Source organism: Trichophyton rubrum (genome assembly GCF_000151425.1).
Source record: "Trichophyton rubrum CBS 118892 genomic scaffold supercont2.1, whole genome shotgun sequence".
In the NCBI taxonomy this organism is placed as follows: domain Eukaryota; kingdom Fungi; phylum Ascomycota; class Eurotiomycetes; order Onygenales; family Arthrodermataceae; genus Trichophyton; species Trichophyton rubrum.
The window spans coordinates 2449500-2473480 of NW_003456428.1; the positions used below are offsets into that span (position 1 = coordinate 2449500).

General features: G+C 51.1%; 10 protein-coding genes across 11 annotated transcripts in view; 2 read left to right on the top strand and 8 right to left on the bottom strand.

The window, feature by feature from the left end:
- TERG_00928 (uncharacterized protein) overlaps positions 1-268 on the bottom strand; it is a gene marked incomplete at its 3' end in the record, with an annotated part of 1157 nt that extends 889 nt beyond the window's left edge. Inside the window, exon 1 of the mRNA XM_047747675.1 lies at positions 66-268. Within this exon, the coding sequence (XP_047603638.1) occupies positions 66-228 (163 nt within the window). The 5' untranslated portion in view covers positions 229-268. The remainder of the gene's footprint in view (positions 1-65) is intronic.
- A 310-nt stretch (positions 269-578) lies between these two features.
- On the bottom strand, positions 579-3993 carry TERG_00929 (uncharacterized protein). Its single transcript, XM_047747676.1, has 7 exons — positions 3773-3993; positions 3621-3713; positions 3291-3531; positions 2088-3228; positions 1574-2035; positions 1433-1524; positions 579-1379 (listed from the first exon to the last, which is right to left on the bottom strand). Exons 3-7 carry the CDS (start codon positions 3423-3425, stop codon positions 1050-1052), a joined length of 2160 nt encoding a protein of 719 aa, XP_047603639.1. The 5' UTR covers positions 3426-3531; positions 3621-3713; positions 3773-3993; the 3' UTR covers positions 579-1049.
- Positions 3994-4280: 287 nt separating this feature from the next.
- TERG_00930 (DNA mismatch repair protein msh-2) lies at positions 4281-7231 on the bottom strand (the record flags this gene model as incomplete). The annotated part of the gene is made up of 3 exons (XM_003238897.1): positions 4281-5543; positions 5604-7145; positions 7208-7231. The coding sequence occupies 3 exons, from the start codon at positions 7229-7231 to the stop codon at positions 4281-4283; spliced, it is 2829 nt and encodes a 942-aa protein (XP_003238945.1).
- Positions 7232-7597: 366 nt separating this feature from the next.
- TERG_00931 (uncharacterized protein) lies at positions 7598-9367 on the bottom strand (the record flags this gene model as incomplete). Its single annotated transcript, XM_003238898.2, has 2 exons — positions 7598-8631; positions 8701-9367. The coding sequence occupies 2 exons, from the start codon at positions 9365-9367 to the stop codon at positions 7598-7600; spliced, it is 1701 nt and encodes a 566-aa protein (XP_003238946.2).
- A 1636-nt stretch (positions 9368-11003) lies between these two features.
- Positions 11004-13342, bottom strand: TERG_00932 (uncharacterized protein; the record flags this gene model as incomplete). Its single annotated transcript, XM_003238899.2, has 2 exons — positions 11004-12612; positions 12669-13342. The coding sequence occupies 2 exons, from the start codon at positions 13340-13342 to the stop codon at positions 11004-11006; spliced, it is 2283 nt and encodes a 760-aa protein (XP_003238947.2).
- A 1273-nt stretch (positions 13343-14615) lies between these two features.
- Positions 14616-17798, bottom strand: TERG_00934 (uncharacterized protein). Its single transcript, XM_003238901.2, has one exon. It carries the CDS (start codon positions 17715-17717, stop codon positions 16269-16271), a length of 1449 nt encoding a protein of 482 aa, XP_003238949.1. The 5' UTR covers positions 17718-17798; the 3' UTR covers positions 14616-16268.
- A 519-nt stretch (positions 17799-18317) lies between these two features.
- TERG_11652 (uncharacterized protein) lies at positions 18318-18599 on the top strand (the record flags this gene model as incomplete). Its single annotated transcript, XM_047750734.1, has 2 exons — positions 18318-18431; positions 18492-18599. 2 exons carry the CDS (start codon positions 18318-18320, stop codon positions 18597-18599), a joined length of 222 nt encoding a protein of 73 aa, XP_047605272.1.
- A 254-nt stretch (positions 18600-18853) lies between these two features.
- Positions 18854-19567, bottom strand: TERG_00936 (uncharacterized protein; the record flags this gene model as incomplete). Its single annotated transcript, XM_003238902.1, has 2 exons — positions 18854-19262; positions 19323-19567. The coding sequence occupies 2 exons, from the start codon at positions 19565-19567 to the stop codon at positions 18854-18856; spliced, it is 654 nt and encodes a 217-aa protein (XP_003238950.1).
- A 339-nt stretch (positions 19568-19906) lies between these two features.
- On the top strand, positions 19907-20304 carry TERG_00937 (uncharacterized protein; the record flags this gene model as incomplete). Its single annotated transcript, XM_003238903.1, has 2 exons — positions 19907-20134; positions 20194-20304. The coding sequence occupies 2 exons, from the start codon at positions 19907-19909 to the stop codon at positions 20302-20304; spliced, it is 339 nt and encodes a 112-aa protein (XP_003238951.1).
- Positions 20305-20823: 519 nt separating this feature from the next.
- TERG_00938 (uncharacterized protein) lies at positions 20824-23850 on the bottom strand (the record flags this gene model as incomplete). 2 transcript variants are annotated; one of them, XM_003238904.1, is made up of 5 exons in its annotated part: positions 20824-21407; positions 21475-21695; positions 21753-22221; positions 22274-22453; positions 22503-23850. In XM_003238904.1, the coding sequence occupies 5 exons, from the start codon at positions 23848-23850 to the stop codon at positions 20824-20826; spliced, it is 2802 nt and encodes a 933-aa protein (XP_003238952.1). The 2 variants fall into 2 exon arrangements, with proteins under 2 accessions (XP_003238952.1, XP_047603640.1); XM_047747677.1 differs by having other exon boundaries at positions 21475-22221.
- Between the last annotated feature and the right edge of the window lie 131 nt (positions 23851-23981).

Here is a 23981-nt window from a genome sequence, read left to right on the forward strand (position 1 = left end):
GGCGCGGTCGGTAGTGCCTGTAGTCGTCGAAGGCGCAGGCAGTACGGTTGCCTAGGCCTGGAGACAGCGTCGGCTGAGCGTCTTGTTCCAACGGGACTCGAGGTCCTTGCAGTTGGCTGGAGGGAAGGCAGCGTCGAACTTGGCTTTGATGCCCTCCCAGCTCAGGTTTGTCCCCAGGCGTAGGGCCACGATGGCGAAGTCCTCCTCGTCGGTCCACTTGCCGTGCATCTTGCTGGTCTGCCGGAGCCTTGCTTCTCTTTCTTTTGGGTAACGAAGAAAAGATAAGCTGTCTCGACGGCGTTGGCGGGTGTCGGAAGTGATGCAACGGCTGCTGAAGCGCGTGGATCGAGTTGCGGCGTCCTTTTAAGTCGAGAGCTGCGATGCAAGGTCTTGAACGGCTCGATAGTAGCGGTCGAGTTGTTATGGTTGTCTCAAAGCCTTGGATGCGCTAATCGAAGTAAAGGAGAAGCTTGCGTGTTGAGCAGAAAGAAAGAAAGAAAAAAGAAAAAGAAAAAGAAAAGAAGAAGAAAGAAGGGCGAGTCGAGGGGCGTCGTCGGTCTTTATATAGGCTGCTCTTCCAGCATCCGCCGAGCTTTTCTCTGCACTCTGCAGCCAGCTCGGCGGATGAGGAAGGAAGGAGAGAGAAAGAAAGAAGGAGGAAGCGTCGACGAGAGAGACAGTTGAGGGGATTTTATAGCCCGACGACCGGGAGGCGGAAGGAGCTAGAAGGGAGTGAAGGAGGAGGACGACGAGTGAAGAATTCTTTGTCATGCAGGAGAGAAGGGAAGACAGTGACGACAGCAGCAAAGGGCAGTGAAGATGGCAGTGAAGAGGATGGTGAAGAAGACAGTAAAGGGATAGACAGGCGATAGGCAATGGATGGACAATGGATGGAGATGCTGTGAAGAGAAGAGTAAAAGGGTGAAGGTGGGAGTCACTACAGTCTACAAAGGCTTACAAAGGCCTTCACAGGTCTACAAAGGACGGGGTGAAGAGAAGGAAAAGAGACGAAGATGGAGTATTATAGCATTATGGTATTATGGTAGTGGTTATCTCCTCCGCCTGTCAAAGGGAAACGTTGAGCCCCGGGGGAAAGACAAAGGAACCCCTGAGGAGCTGCCTGCTGGGCCGCTCCCGCCGCTGCTGCCTCCCCCCGTCGAGCTCTTTGCAGTCAGCCGGGACCAGACGTCGACGATGCCCACTCGCTGGGCAGGCAGCATGCTGTACTGCAGACTGTACAGGTTGCGTCGGTGGATGGGGGGAACGAACTGGCCGGTTGCCAGACAGAGGATCACCCGCGGGGACAGGTAGTGCTGTCTGATGCGCTGGCCGAGGCGGAAGTACTGGTCGAACATTTCTCTCAGACTCAACGGGACGGACTAGACGATGTTAGTACTATAATATCATAACAAAGATAAAGAGATGGGCTTACTTTGAGGTGGATGTAGGATGTCTCGGTGTACTCGAGTTGGTCGTTGGGCGGTGGTGGAAGAGACGGCCGTCGTAGCTCAAAGCGAGTGCCCCCTGAACATATGTCAATACACATGCCACAAAGTAATAAGGAGAAACGTACCAGGGAGTCGTCGAGAGTCCTTGAGTCGCAGCATCAGTGCAAACAAGGGGAAATGGTTGAGAAAGGCCAGACAAGTGTCCAGCCCGGCCTTCAGGGAGATAATGGCCATCCTCGCAGACGCAAAGGTGATGTAGAACACCAGCACCGTAGGCAGCAGGAAGAACAGCAGGGTGAACAAGATGGTCCCCAGCAGCAGTTGGTCCAGGTCGTAGTCGCAGGAGTCAATGCGGTTGCGCAGGATGTTGCGCTTGCGGCCGCGGAAGAGATGGAACAGCGAGATGATGATCGTCAGCTGCCAGTTGAAGATGCGCGCAGACGCAATGTAGAAGCTGTAGATGTGCACCGTGAAAATGGACAGCAGGTCAGAGAACATCGCTATCGACATGCTGGCTCCCGCGAAGCTGGCACACCCGATGATGTACACTACATACGACAGGAACGGCCTCAGGCTCGCCAGTGCGCCTACACCATTAGTACATATATCAAACATAGGTATAGAGTATATGGTTCTTACTAGCCCAGTGGGCAATGACCCAGAGGAAGAGATCGCCCAGGAAGACGGCCAGCTCGTTGTTCAGCTTCAGCCCGGCAGGCCAGCCCATCAGCCAGGAGATCGTCTGCTGCAGCCCATCCACCGTCCACCCCGTAAGCACCGCATTGATCTCAGACGCCACATTGTCCGCATTGTCCACGATATACGACCCCAGCGCTATCCCGATAATCACATCATTAGCCACCAGCCACAAGCTGTTGTAGAACCGGATATAGTCCGGATGGCTGTTCGTCACGCTCTCCCAGTCGTCCTTGCGCTTGCGCAGCGTCAGATACTGGATCGGCCAGTAGCAGAACTGCTGCAGCCGGATATCAATCTGCTGCGCCGTGGCAGATATGTCCTTCAACGCAGCGGCGTCAGGGGCAGCCCGCCACTCAAGGATCCTCAGCACCACTTCGGCAATCACCCGGTGGCCGATCAGGCACGCTATAAACCCCTTGGTGATGATCGGGTATATCCACACCATCGCCACGTACGTGATGCCCCAGAGCACCACTCCCCACGCCGTCGTCGCGGACTCGACTACCCGCTGGCTCACGCTCAGCGCCCGCTTGGGCCGTGTCCCGATCAGCCCGATGTTGCTCTGGAGCAGCCTGTCCATCTCAAACGAGCAGTTGATTTGGTTGATCAGCACGGGGAGCGCTTGCTCCTTGGACGAGGGCACATGCTTGACCACCGTCACCAGGCGCCGTTTGGCTATCAGTCGGGCTGTCTGGGCCCGCGCCTCTCTCTCAACCACCTCGACTTCATCCAGCGTCGTCTCGCCGCCGCCCTTGTCGAAGGTGGTGTGCTTGTCGCCCAGGGCCAGCGGGATAGGTCGTAGAGACATGTACTGCATCTTCGTTGGGTGTGGGCGGTTGAACATGATTACTTGCAGCGGTAGCTTCACGTTTGGAGGACAGTATATCAGCGGCACTCCCGTCGACGGGCTCGTAGTAACATGGATATGCGACGTGGTAAACGCCGTGGGCACCTCTGCTGCGTTCGTAGATCCGAGCACATGCATCACTGGCTTCCCGCATAGCCCGAAGATGCGAGATATCGGATGCGGGCTGTTGCGATACAGTATCCCCGTCCTCAGCGCATTTTCCACATTGCGTGCCTATCACCATATCAGCATCGTCTCATTTCCTCCCTGCGGATATGGGTATGGTAAGGTTCTACTTCAACATGCTCCAGCACAGAGACAACAAACAAGTCGAATTCAGAATTCCTCCATCCAACAATCACCCCCGGCGCATCAGACAACGCAACTTCATATGGCCAGAACACCCGTAGCAGGCCATCATTCATCACCATGCTGTCATTCTCTCTCCCCCTTATCCCCTCTTTCGTCAGCCTAGAAAGACCCGCGCCGTCTGAGCTGTTCGCGCGCAGATATCCCGTGGTGCACAGAACGAGGGTGCTATTCAGCACATCAGCTATCCGCGCATGCCATCGTCACCACCATAAACCCGTCCCCCATTTATTATACTGTGGATAGGTTATATTTACCACTTTAAGCTCCCTAGTCACAATATGGTTGAGCGGTACAAGTAGGGCAGCGAAGAATATCGACAGAACCAGGAATCCTCTAGCCGCGCGGGTCTGCCATCATTGATCAATTAGTTTACTACCCATTAGCCGCAGCACAGTTATAGACTTACGACGACTCCGTGGTCCCAAGCGAAGATGGCGAGCTCGTACAGTCTAGTAACCAGGTCCCAACGTGCGGTGATGTAGCCAGCGACGAAGATGCTGAACGCAAAGACGGAGAAGGGGTGCATGAATCAAGGCCTGCTAGGCGCCGCGCTTGCCACGGTGAGGCTTCAATTGACGGATGGACGTACGGATATGTCGATAGCGACTATCGTGAAGCCGTGGATAGCTTTGCCGGTGGTTGGATTCTGGGGTCAGGACAAAGTTCTTGCTTGCGGTCGTCCGCTGATTTTTTTTTTTTTTTTTTTTTTTTTTAAAGTTATCGATAACCCAAAATGGCGCTTAACTACAGCGAGATTAACCACATATAGATAATCAACTAGATAGCCGTAGACAGTAGACATCCTCTACTTCCAATATAACTACGGGTATGTGATCGAGTCAATAGTTGAAGAGATAGTTTCATTAGATACTGTCCTCGCTATTAACGCCATTTATGCTGTAGTTATATATCTATTATAAAGCCTTGATATCCAAAAACACCTTGTTGGCCTGCAGCTTCTCATCCGCTGCAACAAGCTCCCGTAGCCGCTGCTTCTTCTCCTCCACGCTCATCTTCTCGTTACCAGGAGCCTCGACTTCCGCCTTCCACTTGACCAGCATCGCCTTCAACAGCGCATTGCCCTCCGCAACCTCCTCAGCAGTGAACTTCTCCACCGCCGCTGCGGTCTTTTGCTTCCTGTCACCATCAGCTCCAGAGGAGGTAAAGTCCTCAAGCTCCTCTGCCTTCTGACGAGCCATGTTGACCACCTTGTCCGGGAATCTGACCAGCTCCGCAACGTGGATGCCAAAGGACTGGTCACAGACTCCTGGTTCGACTCGGTATAGCAGCGTGACTTCTTGATTCTTTTTCTGCTTCCCTTCTGCCGCTGGTCCGTCGCCGATGAATGCTACCACATGCAGATTGCTCACGGCCTTGGGGTACCGTTCCTCCAGCGCCGTGAGCTCATGGAAATGCGTAGCAAATAAGCTGAAACATTTAATCTCCGTCACGATGTGTTCTGAGATCGCCCATGCAAGACCAAAGCCATCATACGTGCTTGTTCCTCGGCCCAGCTCATCAATTATGATTAGAGATTCAGAAGTTGCTGACTTCAGAATATTCGCGGTCTCAAGCATCTCTGCCATGAAGGTTGATACTCCCTTTAGCTGAGAGTCACTGGCACCGACTCGGGCCAGGATGCTGTCAAAGATCGTGAGTTCTGCCTCTGAACAGGGAACAAAACATCCGGTCTGTGCCATGAGTGCAATGACTCCTATCTGTCTAATGTAGGTAGACTTGCCACCCATGTTGGGACCCGTGATGATCAAAAAGGAGGATTCGTCTCTGATCAAAGAGACATCGTTGGTGATGAAAGTGATATCATCCTGCATTTCCATGCAAGGATGACGCGCTTCCTTGAGGATGGTATTGCCCGTTCCTCGCGGGTGAATTTTGGGCCTCACATATGCCGTTGGTGCGTGTGCTGATACATGAGCAAAGCTCACTATTACGTCAAGATGTGCCAGGATTCCAGCTAGCTGCTCGAGTAAGGGGCAATAGGAGGCTGCAACGTTGACAACCTCGCCGACAAGCCCGGTCTGTGTCCGGTTATAGTTCATTGAGAGCTGGTCGTGCTCTCGTCGTAGTGCCTGCATGGTTGATGTCGTGAAGTATACTCCATTCTTCTGCGTTGAGCACTCCTGGTACTCTCGCTTATTGCGAATACACCCAGCTTCCTGCGGTATATTAGTATGGAAGACATATCAACAAGATAACCACACTTCTCTACTACTCACATTTCGAGTCAACCTGAAGCACCAGCCATGCACTCTATGATTTTCAAGGAAAAGTTTCTTCTCCGTGTCCTGGCCAAGATCCCGGCCAACTCTCCTATGTTCGGAGTCCATATCATGTCTCAACTTGTCAAGTTTCTTCCTGATTATCCGTAGACTATCGTCAAACTCGGGCTTGATGATGAACTCATGGTTGTCCAAAGCCTCTAGGTCGACCGTCGTCTCAACCATCTCAGCTAGTTTCCCTAAATCTTGTGAGAGTTTTCGCAGCTTATCGGTATATTCTGCATCCAGTGGTGTTTGATACTGCTCATCCATCACCCCCTCGAACGAATTAATGAAACCCGGTATACGAATGACCACTTGATAGACACGAACAACATCCTCCAAATTGGCTTTGCCACGCTGGAAACGTTTGGCCAGTCTATATAGATCAGGTATGGATCGAAGATGATTCTCCTGCATGGTCTGTCTCAACTCGGTGTCTGTGACAAAGGCCTCGACTAGCTGCTGCCGTTTCTCAATATCCTTGTGATTCATCAGTGGTTGCTTCAGCCATTGGGCCAACAACCGGCCTCCAACAGGCGTCTTGCAGTGATTTAGTAGCCCATAGAGACTCATGTTCTTCATGCTATCCCGAGGTCCAGGCATGAGGTTCAATGCCCTGAGCGCAGATGCATCAAGCTTCATGTACTGTGCCAAGTCATGCTTATAGAGCTGATATTGGCCGAAGTTGGAAGGGTCGGACATTGAGTTGAGGTAGCTGATCAAAGCAGAAGCAGAGCCCATAGCCAACTTAAGGTCTGTTTGTGGTAGCATAGCAGGTCCAGTCTCATCCTTCAGCAGTCTTGATAAGTCCTGCTCAATGTCCTTGGTCCCAAAGGCACCGGCCGGCCGTTCTGTAATAGCCACTCCGCAGCTGTCAGCAATCTGTCTTAGCTTTGCTAGCTCAACGTCCTTCTTCTGTCCCTCAGCAGGTATCAAACACTCCTTTACTCCGAGCTGGATAAGTAGCGACTCGAAATTGGAGTAGAGGTCATTATCAACGAACTCGCTGACCCCCAGTTCGCGTACACTCGCATCCGCAAAGCATACGCCAACATGTCTCATCTCTTTGGCCTTTGTGGCAGCCTTCACAGCAAGAATGATAGGTGCAGTGTCCATTGCATTTCCTCCAGAAGCTCCTCCTAGCTCCTCCTCCACATCCTGCAAGTTTCCTGGGCTGGCTTGCTTTGCCAGCTTCCAGCCCCTTCCTGAAGCACCGTTTTGTGACGACCATATTTGCACTCGCTTATTTAGACGAAAAAGGGCTTCTCGTAGAAAGGATCGAAAGACAGTGATTGACAATGTCACCGATGCCAACCCGCTGTCGCTTCGTCCCAGCGTCCGTATCACAGATGTAGTCTTGTAGACTGTGCGAGCAATGTACTCTGCATCTGCGCCGTGGGCAGTGTACCAGTCACCACGATCAAACACGCGCACTGTAGACTCATCTTCGGCATTCAATGAACGGAAGAATTTAATAAATCCGACCTCATCGTCGACCTGTAGACGTCGTTAGCTCGCGATTATTCTAGTGATAGATTGCAGTTGAAAGTAACACTCACCTTCAGCTCGGGACGAGACGCCATAATATAACTGAAGCTACCTTTCCAATGAACAAACGCGACTATAAGAAACTAGAATATAATCAATCCTTCTTCCCTCCTCCAAGTCTATAAATTGTCCATCAGCTTCAATCGGCTTCTGCAAGTTTTCAACGCGACTCGACTTTAATCGAATTTAGGGTCACGTGAACACGCGTCTTCGGGCGCTTCTTTTTATGACGTATATTTTGATATCAAAAGACGACGATGAAGAACGACAATAAAAGAGCAGAAGAAGAGAAGCGAAGAGAAGATGGTAATAGGACTCTAAAACGCCTATTATAAACTTAGACTAAACACCAAGATACCCATAGCTACAACATATAACGTACAGACAGGAACTGCGGACTATCACTCCCCTTTCTTCCCAGCGCGTCCTTTGGCTGCCTTGCTGACGGCTGTTGGTTTGGGAGCGGCTTTGCCCCTAGCCTGCGTCTTCGCCTTTGCAGCTGGCTTTTTAGGAGCTGCTTTGGTTACCTTTGTTGCTTTAGCTGTTTTGGGCGCGGGAGTGGCCTTTTTCTCCTTAGGGGCTTTACTGGGAGCTTTGCTCTTTGCGCTGCTCGTCGTGGCTCGCTTGGTTCGGGTGCTGCTTTCAGCTTGCTCCTCGTGATCATCTTCTTCAGGGACGGCAACTGGAATTTCTACTGAAATCTGCTCCCTTATCTCAGGCCGTGCCTCTCCAGAAGGCGCAGCAGGTGTCTTTCTGGCAGCAGGTCCTCGCGTACCGCGTCGTGCTGGGGGTGCGGTGTGCTCCCGCATCTTCTCTCTTCCTGAGATAGCAGCCTGTCTCCTAGCCCGTCTGGGTGGCCCCTCGACTATAGTTTCGGATTCACCCTCGCCATGAGGTTGCTGTGACACGCTCCCTGAAACCAGACGCTCAACCTCATTTCTTGTTGGCGTCCCTGCTTCACCTTCAGGCTCTTCTTCGATAGATGGAAGAGGGAACTGTTTCAGATCCACTTCCTCGGACAATCTCTCCTCCTTTACGACGGGTGTCTTCCCATCGTAAATGAGATCAACTCGCCGACCGGGCCTGGTCAGCTGTGGACAAGATGGAAGGGCACTAGCCAATGTCTGACCAAACCTACCCAGGTGGCTGATGGCCGGTGCACTCCACGTTCTAATCCGCCGAGTAGGATGTGTGGGCTGCGGGAAATGAAGCAGCAAGCGTCTTCGGCCCATACGACCGAACTCCCTCCGCAACTTTTTTACAAGCCTCTCTTGGTAGAATCTGCTGTATGGGATATGTTCAGGCCGCGTCTTAATCTCGCCTGGCGAAGGTGTGAACTTTGATGATTGATATGGAACTGGACGCTCCTTCGTCCTGACTCCGTATTGATCATACTCAGTTCTGTGGCTTTGATCGCTTGAAATGAGAATCTCAGCTAATTAATGGATGGTCAGTATTTGCTGCATCAAAATTGCCTTATCGAACAAGCTTTGCCAAAACTCACCAGATTCAGGCACAGCAGCACTTTGTCTCGGATGGTAAACTGAATCAGAGCGATTATTTCCTTCAACAGCCCTGCCCTTGCCCTTGTCTATTTTGGCAGTATTACTGCTCTCACCCACGCCAGAACTTGACTCTGAGCTGTCTTCCACTCTAGGTCGTTTCTTCGTTGTTCTCACCCCTGGGAGCTCATCAGCGTCACTTGATGTGTCTGTAGCCGAAATACCCGTTTCAGCTTGGCCATCCCCTGCTCTCTTCCTTCCTCCAGGGGTCAGGGTGTCGCACGTAGCATGGCCATGGCTATGAGATGTCTCTCTCCGTGGTTCTTGGTGTGGCGTAAATCGAGCCACCACGCTAGCTCCAGGACCAATATATACCCCTGCCCGTGCATCCCTCTGTATCTGCTCATACAGCTCTGGATCATGTGTTTGTGGGCCAACCCCGGACGCACTCCGTTTAATTTTCAGTTCATAATCCACCCTCTGATCCGTTGTTCCTGGCCCTGAGCTCGATCCGGGCAAAGACCCAGTGCGTAGGTCATCGTTATCGTTTCGCTTCTGTCTCTTATCCCTGTGTCGGTCTGAGCCATTGCCATCCTCGTGTACATCGTTTCCTTTTTCGATTGGTGTTTCTTCTCGCATGTCCTGGGATGCCCCCCCTTCTCTCCTCATTGGGGCAGGATGATTCCTCCCCGTGCCGCCTCCTGGCGTTCCCGACACGGCCCGTTGACTCCCTGAACCCATATCTCTTGGTATCCCGTGGGTTACTTTCGGCTTCTGCGGGAGGCTGAAACTCGCCTCTTAGATATTATGTGGCGGCAAGCTAAGAACAACCCTTCGCAGGTTGGTATATTGAGAAAATATCTATGTGATAGTGCTACAAGTCCTCATTGATTGAGCAATGCGAGAATTGTAAGCAAGATATAGGATTATGGACTATCTGGGAAATCTATATAACATCAGTTAAAGGGACAATGAGATAGTCATTGATTTAGAATACAAAGCATTTGATAAGATAGTCGACATTTAATAATGGTACTTTGTACAATGATATATTTGTGAATGAATGGATTATTATCTTCGAGATCTCATACAATCAATATATTGATATATAAAGCTGCCAAATAGAATGGTCATGTTTAAGTCCCAAATATACAAAATTCATCCACTTGTTATTGGATGGCCAACCCCAGTCAAATATCAAGGCCCACAACTCATATGCACGGAATCAAGCATAAAATTCCACCACCGCTCAATTTCAGTGGCGTAGGTATCTGGTTCTTGCAACAATGGGGTATCATAGTGCTATGTATGTGTCTAATTCATTGAGGCTTTCATTCGTATCCCGACGTTCAAAGGGGAAGAAAGAAATAAGAGAGTATCATCAACACAGTGAATGACCGGCTGGGTCGATGGAAGAAGGGCCGTGGGTAAAGAAGAGCCAGGTAATGAGAGTGATGGAGTATTAATTTGGTGGTAAATGAGTAGTAATATGCCATGAATGCAGAAGAGCAGACCAAAAACCCCTATTTCCAAGATTAGGTAAATAAAACAGACCAAGAAGTGAAGAAAGGAGACAAGCAGAGGAAAGAATGGGGGACAAAAGAACGAAAGTAGAAGCATCAAAAGTGGTAAAAGCAAGAAAGTCATTAATTCGTTTCAATTCATTGCAGCATTCTTCATCCAACTCGTCATTCCTTGATCCTCATTCAACCCTCTTCAAGATAACTTTTTTGTTGTAAACTCGATATTCAAGCGACCGAACAGAAATTAAAGAGTAAAGGAGAAGAAGAAGCGAGGATCCGAAGAGCAGAACAGAACAGAAGAGAGAACAGCCTAAGTAAATAATTCATACCATGCCGTGTCACCACATAAGAATAACCCATAGCATAAAAATAAGCAAATAGCCGAGTATTGCTTGGGACAAGCAATACCAGTCATGGATAAACGGAATAAGACATAAAGCAATGAAACAGAAGATATTTTTTTTTTGACAGGACAAAGAGATGGTGGATAAACAAAATACCACCAAGAGCAATGAACAGTAAATGGTGCATAGTCTCAGGAAACGAAAGCCAAAGCACAAACTGGGGGGAAAGGTACAGAATGAAGAAAAGAAAGAGTGAGAACAGTATTGAAAGACAAGGTTTAGAGGCCGTCTTATGTATGGGTATGGATGTATGGATGAATATATGTAAAGCAAAAGAGAGGAGAATCAAAAAAGAAAGGAAATAAGGAGTATAAAGAAAGCGACCCAAGTATTCCAATCATTATAATCACCCCGTTGTACCGCATAATGGAATGACCGTTATCCTTGAGCCGGATCGTCAGGTTTATATTTTGCTTGTTCGGTTTCACTCGTAGCAACGTCGACCAAGGCTTGTAGACGGCCTAATCCTTCACCACCGCTAGTCGTAGTGGGAAGCAGTTGCTGATGCTGCTGCTCTTGCTGCTGTTGTAGTAGTAGCTGATGAACTCTGTGTGAATGGTAATCTGCTGCATTCATCTCATATTGTACTGGCTGGTGATGTGTAGGGGATGTTTCGGTAGGAACACTTGGTCCAGGTCCTTCGTCTGCTTCCATCTCATCTTCATCTTCCTTCAGGGGACCAGTACCGGCTCCCGTGGATGGCCGTGAGCCAATACTTTGCAGTTCACCCATCGTTGCTTGGCTCCAACTTGCTGCGTCCTTGGCACTACCACCAGAACTACTGTTGCCGTGGAGGTCTAGTCTAGTCAAGGTGCGCTGTAAGGTGGTATCTAGAGATAACTGGCCGCGCCTATGCTCTGCACCAGAGAATGGCGGGGCGGGCCGGGGACCAGCATTGAACGTCGGTGCGAATGGGGCGCTGCCCATCAGGTGTGACGGCGGGGGTGGCGGTTGGGAGTATGGTTGAGGCTGGTAGGGGTGGCGGTCATAACTCCTTGGGCTGGCCTCTCGTTCTCGATTGTATTCCAGGCGTGGTGGAACATGGTCAAAGGATTCGATACCCGGCAGGCGAGTTGTTGTCGGCTGCGAAGGTGAAGATAATGGAGGTACATTGACGTTTCCACCTGGAACTGCACCGGGTGCTTCAGCGGACTGCTGATACCAGAGGCCGCTGGTAGCTTGAGGAGGGCGTGCGAAACCAGTGTATGAAGAGGGATGCCATGTCCTTCGTCGGGGATCGGCTTCAAACCCCGAGTCTATTGCGCTGGTTGGTGTTACAGCTGCATATTGGGCCGGATCTGTTGGCGCGGGAGCCATTACGGGGGGCGGCGCCGGTGCTATTGATTGACTAGGGTATGGCGGATGGGTCATGCGAGTATACGGGGGCTGGCTGGGATAGTTTTGATGCGACGGGTCAAATGGCCTCGTACTTGTTGGCACTGATAAACGGCGACCAATGTTGCGGTCCGGCCAGTGCGAAGAACCGTAAGCAGAACTTGGGGAGGCATAGTAAGGGCTCGACTGATCGTATGTAGCCGATGAAGGCGTGAACGTAGGACCAGGCGCAGAGGACTGATTTGGAGGTGTTTTGGGGGGCTCGGCTCTGGTCTCTAATGATAGAGAATGTCTGCTGCGAGTGTGATGGTGGTGTTCAGCACCAGATCCGGCCATCATCAACGGTTGTGGCCTTCGTCGTAGCTCCTGGTGCTGTGGGGCATAGCTAGACATGTTCGATGAGATGCTGGAGGTAGACAGATTACGGCTGTGGCTGTGTGAATGGCTGCCGGCGGTCCCCGCGCGGGCTCTTCCGTTATGTCGTACACGATCTGTGCGTACCTGGCGCTGGAATCGGGTTCCGCTGGCTGCGAGGGAGTCACACGGGATGTTCTCGTTGACATGGACAGTCTGAGCATGCTGGCGGAGGTTGTCAAGGCGGGAGAACCGGCGAGAGCAGTGGCACTGGAATGGCCGTTCACCAGTATGTTTTCTGGCCTTGTGTTAGCAGGCTTATGTTATCTCCTTATAGGCGGATAGAGCAGTTACCTGATATGTCTGGCTAAATGTTCGCTTCGAGTGAAGTTGAGATTACAAGGCGGGAACTCGGTGCAATAGAACCGCTGGCCTTTTTTCTTCTTCGATGGAGGCCCGCCAGCAGCGTTTGCTGTTGCTGCCACTGCTGCCACTGCTGCAGCGGTTACCGCGTTTGCTGCTGCTGTAATTGAATTTGTTGTTGCAGCCCCTGAGGTACCTGCAGGACCTGTACCTGAAGGTCCGGCATCTCCGGTACCACCCATTTCGATCTCATTATCGGTCTGATAGTGATCTCCGTCTGACTCCGGGTGTTGCATCTCGTCGAAGTTGGAGGAGTGAGTAGAAGAGCCCTCGCGACTGACGACAGAGGTGCGATTAGGAGTTGAGGCGGCGGCGGGCTGGGTATTTGTATTATGTGGCGAGACGGATGAGGTATGTGAGTGTGCGTAGTGAACCGTTGATTGCGGTTGTTGCTGTTGTTGATGACGATGCTGTTCAGTAACGATTACGTCGTTCGTTCCATGGTTCGGGGCGAGTTCAGTATGAGAGGCGATTCCGTTTTGTCCAGCGAGCGGCTGTCCGTTCGGTTGTCCGTTGGGTGTAGACACCGACGTAGCTGGCCCCGGTGACAGCTCTTTCCGTTGCTCCCGCTGCCGCTGCCGCTGCTGCTGCTCAGGTACGGTCATTCTGTTATTTTTATTATTGACGGCAAGAAAAGAGGGCATCGTCGATACCAGATTCCCTGCCTGCTGTTCCTGATGTTGTATTTCCTGCTCGTCTTCCCCTTGTTTCACTTTCTCCTGCTGGCGACCTGCGACCAAAACAGCCTCCCCGGCCGGAGAAAAAGAGCGATAAGGAAAAATAAGAGAAAAGAGATAAGTGGAGGAGAAAAGGAAAGCCGAAGTTAAGTCGTTATCCAAGGCCAGAACGGGAGAGGAAGGTCCTGACGGGGGGTCTAGCGTGTCATCTATGCATATATATTATATGCCCCCAGTCACACTTCTCCCTCTTTCGTCTTAAGCTGTCTTTCTCGTCTTGTCTCTTGTTACCTCGACGACGGCCTTGCAAAAACTACCACCGACGGCGGCGGCAAGTGGGTCGTTCTAGAGGAAGTAAATATGGATCAACGCAGAAATGACCGAAACATTCGAAATGATGGCGGTAGTACGGAGTAGGTGTTTTGTGTGTTGATATGTTGATATGTGGGCGGACGGTTAGAGGTAGAGGTTGGGTAGTTGTGGATAAAGGATAGAGGTAAAGGCCAGAGGAAAAGGCACAAGGGCACACAATAACCGGAGTCCTTGGAGGTCCCCGGGGTTGAAGCGCAGGGAATAAAAGAGAGGAGAGATGACGTTAGGCGAAGTTGTTTGGATGCAGTGGCAAGAGGTGACGGAAGAAGGCGATGTTTGGGTGTTTTTGAGTCTTTTAGTTAACTCGCTTTCTCATCCGAGTTGCTGCAACGGATATTTATGATGGAGAATGATGGAGTCGTTTGTTGATGTGGGTTGAAAATAGCCCAGGGAGGTCGTTCAGGTACCGAGCCAGAACTGACACCCCTGTGACACCGCAGGCGCAGTAAAGAAGGCGAGGGAGACGATATCCTCGCAGATAATCAAGCCGAGTCGAGTCGATTCAAGCAGAGGCAAGCAAGGTGCTATGCACTAGATATTGTTCATTTCTGGGTAGAGTCGGCCGGCAGTGACGGTAGTACCGAGGCAGTACCCCTTTGGCAGCCAAAGTGTGTCAAAGGTCCGTAAGTCCGTAGCGTGTGGAAGAGGTGCGAGAGTTGATGAGAGTCCAGAGGGGAGGAGAAAAGCAGAAGAAGAATAGAGGAGGAGGAAGAAGAAAAGAAGAAGAAGAAGAAGAAGAAGAAGAAGAAGAAGAAGAAGAAGAAGGAAGATAAAGTCGAAGGAAGTCGGCGAGAGATGAGGCTAAAGAAGCGAAGAGAAGGCTACGTCAGAGCCAGCAAGAAGGATGCAAGTCATGGGCGGCCCATGGAGACATCGACATCATGGATGGCATGCCATGGCATCTCTCGGAGAGGGGGCACCAAAGAGTGGGAGACAGCCAGCCAGGCAAGGTGAGCAGGCAAGGTACCGGTACATCGCTAGCAAGTGACCAGCTCACAGGGGGGTCCCTTTAACTAGGCCTTAACTAGCTTAACCAGCCATGCACTAGCCCCTTTGACTAGCCTCTTAACTGATTAGGCTGCCCTTAGCTAAAACCAACCCTTGCCCTTAACTGAATGCCTTTAACTGGAGCTTTCCACGCCCTTGAGCAGGCGAAGGCCGGGCTGGACGCTAAAGGTGGGCGCGGCGTCAAGGTACATGGACTTGTTTCTCTGTTGTGCCTTGCCTTAGCCTTGTCCAGGTACAGGTACCTTGCATAACATGCCCTCGCTTTCGCTCTGCTCGCTTGCTGTCTTTTGACGTCTCACTGTATGGAGCAGTTGACCGGCCGTGTCCCTTACCCTTTCACCTTTTCATCAAATTCCCATCTTCCAGCAACTTGTTTTCCTCCTTCCTCCCCCATCCAGGAACAAAAGGGTGCTGACCCTGACCCTGACGGGGACCTGGCCTGTTCCTCTCGCTCTGTCTCCTCCAACGTCGTACAAAGCATGTGAAGAGGCGAAGAACTTCCAGCCAGATGCTGGCTTTTGCGTTGCCTTCTGCTTGCTATGAAATGGGTACGACAAGCTCAGTCAACGAAGTCTGTCTGTCCTGGATAGGTCTTCTTTTTCCGCTTTTTTGCTTTTGCCTTTGCTTTTTGCTTCTTTTTCTCTGGCCGAGCGTGGTCGATCGACCGATCCAGGCACATTTCCCCGCCACTCCTTCAGGCTCAATTAGTTGTATAGTCATAGCCGGAGAGTTGTTTTGATTTGAGTACAGGTACTTCGTACTTCGTTTTTCGAACCCCATGTTGCAACAAAGAAGAGACGGGCTATCCCAAAGTAGTCAGCGGAGAATAAATATAGCAAAGGGAGGGAACAAAAGTCTGATGGCTATAGAGCTGGTTGGTACCTGCATGTAAGTCTCACCATCCCGTCCAGTCCAGTTCTATAGCGTAGCATGGGGGACAGAGAAACAGGGCCAGGGAGCAGAGGCGCCTCTCAAGATGTCACCCAGGTACCTCTCTCTGCTGGTTAGACAGTTTGGACCTTGGTTCTTCGGGTGGTTTGATGGTTGATGTTGGTGGTGTTGTCGTATGTCTGCTACTGTTGCTGTCTGTACCACACAAGAGAGAGAATACGAAGAGAGAGGAGTAGAAAAAAGGAAGTAGAAGAGATGTCATATTCAGGACCCGGCCGGGGTGGACCAGGTTCCTGGCACTATGGCCCGCCGTGGTCGTCGTTGTTGTATAGATGGTTGTTTGTTGCTGGTAGTGGGTGGATGTAGACGCCTGGCGGAGGTGGTTTGACAGAAATGACAGGGCTTGCATACACAGCGCGCACACACACCCACATACATACAGCACACAGGCATACGCTACTAGTTGGTGAGATAGGTAACAGTATCATGCAAGGGGATATGATAGAACGAACGCCTGCACTGGATGCAACTAAAGGTAAAAAGGACAGGGGAAAAAAATGATATATACCAACTACTCCGACTCCTATCGATTCCCGAGCACTGCGCCAACCATCACCGCCGCCTCTCTCTCCCAGTTGCCCACAACCAGTCCTCCGCCGTCTGCTTCTTGCTCTCTGTCTCTGTCACTCCCCCTGCTGGCGCTGCCGGCACTGCTCCCACGTAACACGCACTGCCGGATCTCATCCCGCAGCCTCTCTCGGTTCCCTCTCAGGGCCCGAGCGGCCGCTCCGCCACGGTTTAGCAGCTCCCCTACCCGCGGCGATAGCGCGGATGCAAGACAGCGCCAGAAGTAGCTTGGCAGAGACGTCGTGTCCAGGTACTGCAGCAATGGATACAGTAAGTTGTTCTTGACATGCTTCTCTTTCTTGTCAGAAGTAGAAGTGGGCAAGGTGGACGATGATGACGATGATGGATCGTTGGCGGCACGGTTGTAGAAGGGATGCACAGGCTGTCTGGCACCCTGGAGTATCCTCTCTAGAACGACCACCGTCTGGCAACGGTTGGAGACCTCTAAAAGTGCTCGCTCCAGAGACGGGAGCTGGGAGAGTCCTCGAAGAAGGGCCTGCAGCGAGGCTGTCAGGGACGAATGGATGAACGATTTTAACGTTACAAGAAGCAGTTCTGGTTGGAAATTAGCCGCGGATATAGTCTGGGTAGTAGTAGGGGAGAGTAGGTAGAGAGCCGTCATGGCTGATATCAGTCGTGCTCGACTCTCTTCCTGCTGTGCATATGTAGAGCCAGTGCCACCAGCGCCAGGCGGCAGAACCACCCCTTGCTCGTCTGTAGGTAGCGAGAACCGACTGACGATCTGCTGCGCGCGCGCCTTGACACTATTCTCTGCTGGGTTCACTAGTTCGGCCTTCAATGTTCTCACCACCTTCACCCGCTCCAGCGCAGCGCCGTACCCTTCGTCTTCCCCGTCGTCGCCACCATTACTGTTGTCCGCAAACATCCGTCTAAGCATCAACAGCGTCTGAGACGCCCTTACCAGCGCCCGGTGGTCCTCTCGATCACGCCCACTGATCTCCACCAGCTGTCCTTCTAGCTGTCTGCCCAGCATCAGGCATCTTGACACAGCCCTGGCCAACTTCACAGTCGCCCAGGACCGCTCCGCTGCTCCGCGCACTTCATCAGCCCCTTCCCAGCGACGCACCACATCTTTCTCAAGACGCTGATAGCCTTCCGTCAGCGCGAGAACCTGCGCCTCCAATGCCAGGAGTACACGCTGGCCTGAGGCAGTGGTGTCCGTCGTATACCGTAGCAGCGGCAGAGCAGATTTGGTTGTGAATGTGTGAATGTGGCTGTCGACTTCCTGAATGTCAAACAGCACGCGAGAGAGCGGCGTAGAGAGGTCCAACGGAGTATCAGACGGGTTGTTGGTGGTTGCCACCAGCGTCTGGGCGAACGAGGTCGGCGAGAACGACGGGTCCAGAAAAGTCTCGTAGTCGACGTACGACGGAGACGAGGTCATAGTGTGTAAGGATATGTAGGCTCTCGTAGGATCTTTGCTGCTCAACCGTTAGAAATGGCACGTATAAGAGCTGTTCTTCACAGGGGGGGAGGGTGTCCGGGGCGTTGTTGGTAATATACTTGCAGGTGTGGTGGTAACCACCCGAGTTTAACTATGGCGCTCTCCTCTATGACGCCAATGGTCACGTTAGCAGCGAGACGAAGCCAAAGAGGCAGGGCCTGGCCAGCATCAGCATTCTTCGATCACGACGACTACTTCTTCGTGCCTGGCCACTGTCTCTCCGTGTCCAGGCTGGATGTTCGACTTGTCAAGGTGACGTTGGAGTCGTTGAAGCCGCCGCAGCTCGACTTTGTGGCCGCGGAAGCGTCACATGACGTCTTTCTAGCTCTTGAGCCATGCGGGACGAACGATGAAGTTGACGACAAGCAATAGGAAGGAGAATCAGTAGAACAGAGGCTGCAGAGGGCGAGGCGACGATGAAGTAGACGACGAGTAGGAGAGATACGATGAAGGTCTACACGGCGATATTTGACGACGGATGCTTCTTCAAGCATTGGGCTTTGTCTCTTGACGGCCCAACCAAGCTGGTACTTCAACGCGATGGGCTCCTCAGGCCGTTTCAGATACGAACAACGCACCACCGACGTCCGTGAAGACGAGACCCTGCTCGAGCTCTACTTCATCTGCGAGATAGACGATGCCAGGGAGTTGGATGTGGCTGATATAGCGTCCAAAGTGGCCATACGCAGCGACATACTGAGCTAGAACTGCCAGGACTTTGTCTTTGATGTGATGGAAGCACTCGAGGGAAAAGTCGACATGGACGACGGATACAAAGGGCGTCTAGAGAAACTGCGGTCGAAGCAGGACGGCCTTGTCTAGAGAGTTTGAGTGAGGCAGACGGAGGAGAGGATGGGTATTGAATGCAATATCTGTTCATACAATTCATAAAAGAAGAATTAAGGAAGAGAAGGAGAGAGAGAGGATAACACAGACAACGTAAAGGGTAAAAAAGAAACGATATAAAAATGTCCAATACCATGCAGTCTTCCAAACTCCGGCCCGAGAAGGAAAATTGAAGGGGTATATGCAATACAACTATAACCAGAGCCGTGAACCTGTACCCAACTTGTATATTATTCCCTTGATGCAGTAGATTCAACCTCCTTACTAGGAACCTCGACGTAATCTCCGCCGCCATCTCTGTCTCGACCTCTGCCTCTCCCCCTCGACATGTTTTCAAGATCGATACCACTCTCTATGTCAGCGTCTGTGGCAGGAGTCTGCTGCTGCTGTTGTTGCCTGGTGCCGGTAGTCGCAGCCTGGCCTCCAAAGGCAATAGGCTGTAGCTCTCTCCACTGACACGCCCACATGCCCAAGAATGTCATGAGCGTAGCACTAGCAGTTTGTAGTCCCCACCAGAGCATATTCGTAGGGACAGAATGTGTATAAAAGGATGTGATTGTAAGATGGATGAAATGGAGCGTAAAGGCGAAGTCAGGTATTAGTTTTGACCGGGAAACAAACAAGAGGAGAAATATAGCTCTATAAATAGCCAAATAGTTAGCTCACACCAGAATTTAGCTGTATAATCATAAAACATACCCAAGAGAGCTGTTCAACAACCAGACGAACCCAAGAGTCCATCCGACAGTTGTATCCCCCCGAACAGTCCGCCAGCTCAGTATCAGGTCAGGAGAAAATGCAGTACCAGCCACCAGGGCGGTAAAAAGGATCAGAACCGTAGCGCAGACATAGTAAGCTAGTTGTATCGCAAGGATCTTGCGTATGATCTTCGACGGAGGGAGGTCTGCCAGAGCGCCAGCCCTTGGAAGCCGACGGCGCCGCATGTATTGTGTAGAACTCGAACAACGGTCGGCTATTAAGGTATATGGTTAAACGGCCGCATCTCTTGGCCTAGCAGGTATATCAACAATTCACTTCATCCGTCCCACGACGATGGTGCATCAGGGAGGATATCAGGTCGTCGTCTTTCGATTTGTTTCTTTCTTGTCGGCGAAGCAGACCGGGGCCAAAGGGGAGTCACGTGAATCATGCATTTAGTTACTGGGCTTTACTTTCTAGCTACTTAGTATCAACGGTGAGCAGTGGTAGAAGGTCTCCATTTCATTCAAGCGGTCTTATATAGTACTTCTCCGGATTCCTGGCTCACCCTGTTACTCCTTACAATGGGCTGGTTTTCATCATCTACCGAGCCTGCGCCCAAGAAGGCCGCGGACGGCGGCTCAATCGCTCCCGACCGAACCTCCCGCCAACAATGCTGGATAGGAAGAGACAAGTTCTTCGCCTGCCTTGATGCCAATAATATCATAGACGCTCTCAAAGAGGATAGCGCCGCCCGGTCAAAGTGCTCTAAGGAAATCCAGGAGTTTGAAAGCGCATGTTCGGCTACATGGGTACGTCCTAGCCGGAGTTGGTCAGTAAATGTTTGCATTTGTTAATCGTCTGCTTTTAGGCCAAATATTTCAAGGAAAAGCGAGTAATGGAGCACAGGAGAGACCAGACGATCCAGAGGATAAAACGAGAAGACATTGGGAGTGCTGCGGCGCAGAAGGGCACCAAATAAACCTACATTGCATGGGGGATTGCGCTTCACAAATTGGACATAACAGGGTGAATTTGGGAATTTGGCGGAGTTTGTCCTGGACATTGGTAGCTGGTGATATCTGTCTCGGTCATGAAGACCTTACTCTGACGTATGCTAGACTTCTAGCTTTATGGGTCATGATTGATCCAGGCATCGAATACCTCCTGGATTGCGAACAAGGAACGGTTGAATACGGCACCAGAGAAGGCTGTAAGATATATGTAATATTAGCTTGAACATCTCGAGAGCAAGAAATGAATAAATTAGAGCATATTATTAACGGAAACAATATAGTGCATATAAAATGAAGAGCATATATATAGCAACCCAAATTTAACCTATTCTCCATCCATCACCTTGCGCTAGAAATGCAAAAAAGAAGAGTCTGAACTCGTTAAAGTAAAATCAAAACCAGATGTCGCTCATGTGTCATGAAAGTATATGCCCGGATGAAGGAAGAGAAAGTAACATTTAGGCAGAGAATAGGATCAATGTTCATTATTGTTTCCATTTCATTAGCTGTTCCATGATCTGCTGTACTTGCATATTGGCTTGTGGTTGGGGGGGCGGGCCGTTGTGTCCTGGATTAGGGCCCTTTGGCAGAAGGGAAGCTAAGTTGGTGTTGGGATGGGGGATCGGATTAGGAGGAGGAGGGGGAGGAGGAGGAGGCGCAAAATGTGTGCCTGGAGCAGTTGTGGTTGGAATGGACGGTGGATTGGCATTGCCCGGACGTGTCAAGTTACCCAAGAGTGCCGCAAGATTGGTCGAATTTAGCGGTGGTGCGGTGGCAGGTGCTGGCTGTGAGTGGAACTGGCGATTTTGCTGTTGTGCTTGCTGTGCTTGCAACTGTTGCTGCTGGTTCAGGGAATTAAGTACCGTATGAAGGGTGGAACTGTCGAGGTTTGACAGAAGACTGGCAATTGCAGCTTGTTCTGACTGAGCTGCTACTGGTTGCGGTATGGGTTGAGGAGGCAAGACAGCAGATAGAAGTGGCGGCTGCAGCTGTATCGGATTTGGTTTCTGGGAATTACGTGCATGAACGACGACTTCAGCAGCGAGGTTGAGATCAAGTTCAGAGTATTCTATATAATTGTGATTAGTATCTATGGGTAACAGTGAAGAAGGGGGCACAAAGTATGTGTAACTCACCATTAAACCGTACGTTGTCCATCCCACCAGATCGGTCAAATATCTGCAACGGTATCTTTCCTGAGTACTGATTTGCTCGAGAGATGCGAACAATGGCAAGGACACCCTCCATTACTTGTCGCCGAACAACAGCAGACAATCGAATTCGAGGACTTAGAATTAAAACGTCACATCTAAGGCCGCGATCCCTGAAAGCGTTCTCAACTCGATAAACAAATTCACTGGAAAACCGGTTAGCGTGCTGACATGTAAAGACCTGAGTAAGGGGGTAGACCAACTTGTCTGCATTTTCCAGAACAATAACCTGGACCTCCGGGACGTTACGCGGATCTCTCCTTGGAATTGGCAGGTCAGATTCGCTGTCATACCCTTTGTCCCTTGGACTGGGGCTACGGTAGCGTGCAATTCGAGGCCGAGGTGATCGTGACCTCGACCGTCGCCTCTCTCGAGGATCATATCTATCAAAACTGCGTTCTCGGGAGTGATACGAATCTCGGCGTAGCCCTCTGGGTGAAGGAGATCGAGAACTTCTATCACGGTACCGGTGTGGGTCCTTTTCCCTGAAATCACTGATTGCCAGTCTTCCGGGACCCCTATCATATCGGTCCGCAGCTGAACGGCCACCTCGAGGTGGCGGTTCTCTGTTCCTTTCGTACTCTGGCGATCTTGACCTTCTCTGCTTACGTCCACTGTTCTCCGTTGGGCCAGAGTTGCGAGCGCCACGTTGAGGCTTGGATATTTCTAGGTCTGACTGAATGTTAGAATAGGAGCGAAGGCAATGGGTGGGAAGTGAACTTACGAATCTTTCGGCCCCTGATTGTAGAGCCTTGCTGAGCCTGAAGTGCTTTGCGGCACGAGTCAGGTTCGAGGAACTGAATGAAGCCATAGGCTTGTTTGATTGATATCTGAGCCAACTTTCCATGCATGTGGAATATATGAAAAAGATCACGCTTAGTCACTCGTTCAGTTGGTAGGTTGCCTACACTTGTTAGTGTTTACGTTTCAGAAAAGAGCGTACTGATACGTACCAATAAACAGACGGGAGCCGGCAGGAAACCTATCCCAATGCGCCTCGGTAACATATATACGTTCATCACGGAGAAAGTCATCATACTTTTTCTGGATATCAGGTCCCCAGGGGGTATCATCTTGTGGGTCACCCTTTGTAGACTCTATATTCTCATCATAACTGTCACGTTTTCGTGAAGTGTTGGATACTTTCCTGGTATGAGATTTTGGTGGTACTTGCTGGAGTGCTTCAGGGCTAGAAAGGGATGTAGATAGGCGAGCAGAAGCATCCATGGCAGCTGAACGTTGGGGCAGACTATTACTTTTATCATTTTGAAGAGATTCTTTAGATGGGGAGGTGTCAGGGCCTGTGTCAGGATGACTTGTTTGCATGGGCTCACTTTCATGGGTAGCAGCAAGTGGGCGAGAAGGATGAGTAGATGAGTAAGATATGGGCATGCTGGAAACGGCAATGTCACTGAGGGTATGATCTGGCTGGCTGATGGGTTCTGCAGCATGGGCTGCAGATGTGGGCGTAGTAGTAGTGGTAGCAACAGCAGCAGCGGTAGGGGCAGCAGTAGTTATATATGATGCAGAAGACGAGGGTACGTTGCTACCAAGCATGTTCTGATAGGCAGCAGTAGTATTGAGAAGAGAAGACTGAGAGATATCGGAGTTCACATCACCTGGGTTCTGAGTCGGAGCTAAGGGGTAACCAGCAGCAGGACTAGACCGCAGTGGTGAAGGAGGTTGCTGATGCTGGTAAGCGCCATATAGAGGAGCAACGCCCTGAGTAGTTGGGTATGGAGCTAGATGGGCGGCTGTAATATTGTTATTCCCTACCGTTCCCGCCATATGGGTATGGGCAGCGGTATCAGGGTGGGTTTGATGGTGCTGTAGGTCTAGCTCAGCGGTAGGATTTGGATGAGGCACTGAAGATGAAAGTGAATTCGTCAAAACCTCGTCTCGAGTAGTAGAAGCGAGTATCGATTCATTCTCTGATAGCATGCCCTCCGTCTTTGCATTAGATCCAGGGAGACTACCTGTTATTTCAGCAACACTGCCAGCAGCACTCGCGTTCATCTGCTCCAGCCCGCTCTGCAGCATCGCGAACGTCTGGTCCACCATCTGCATCTGGTCACCCACCGCCGGCCGCTGGAGGCCCTGCTCAACAAGCACTGGGTTCAAAGTGTGTTCCTTGACCTCCGGAACGGTTTCTAGGGCGGAGGTATCATGGTAGGAGGCGTCCATCTGGTTCTGCAGGAGGGGTATATTCGACGGCTCCGCGATGTGCAGCGGCCGCGGGCTCTCGGGCGTCAGCGTCTTGCCCCGGAAGTGCAGCGCCTCTTCGGGCGGATCTGAGGCCATCTGAAACAGCAGGCTCTCCTTTCATCTATTATCTCGTTCTTGTTCTTTGTCTTCGTCCCCGTCCCAGCAGCTCCTGTCTCTGCGTCGCCCGCTTCGAGTGTTTTTTGTGTGTGCGTGGGTGTTGTGACCAC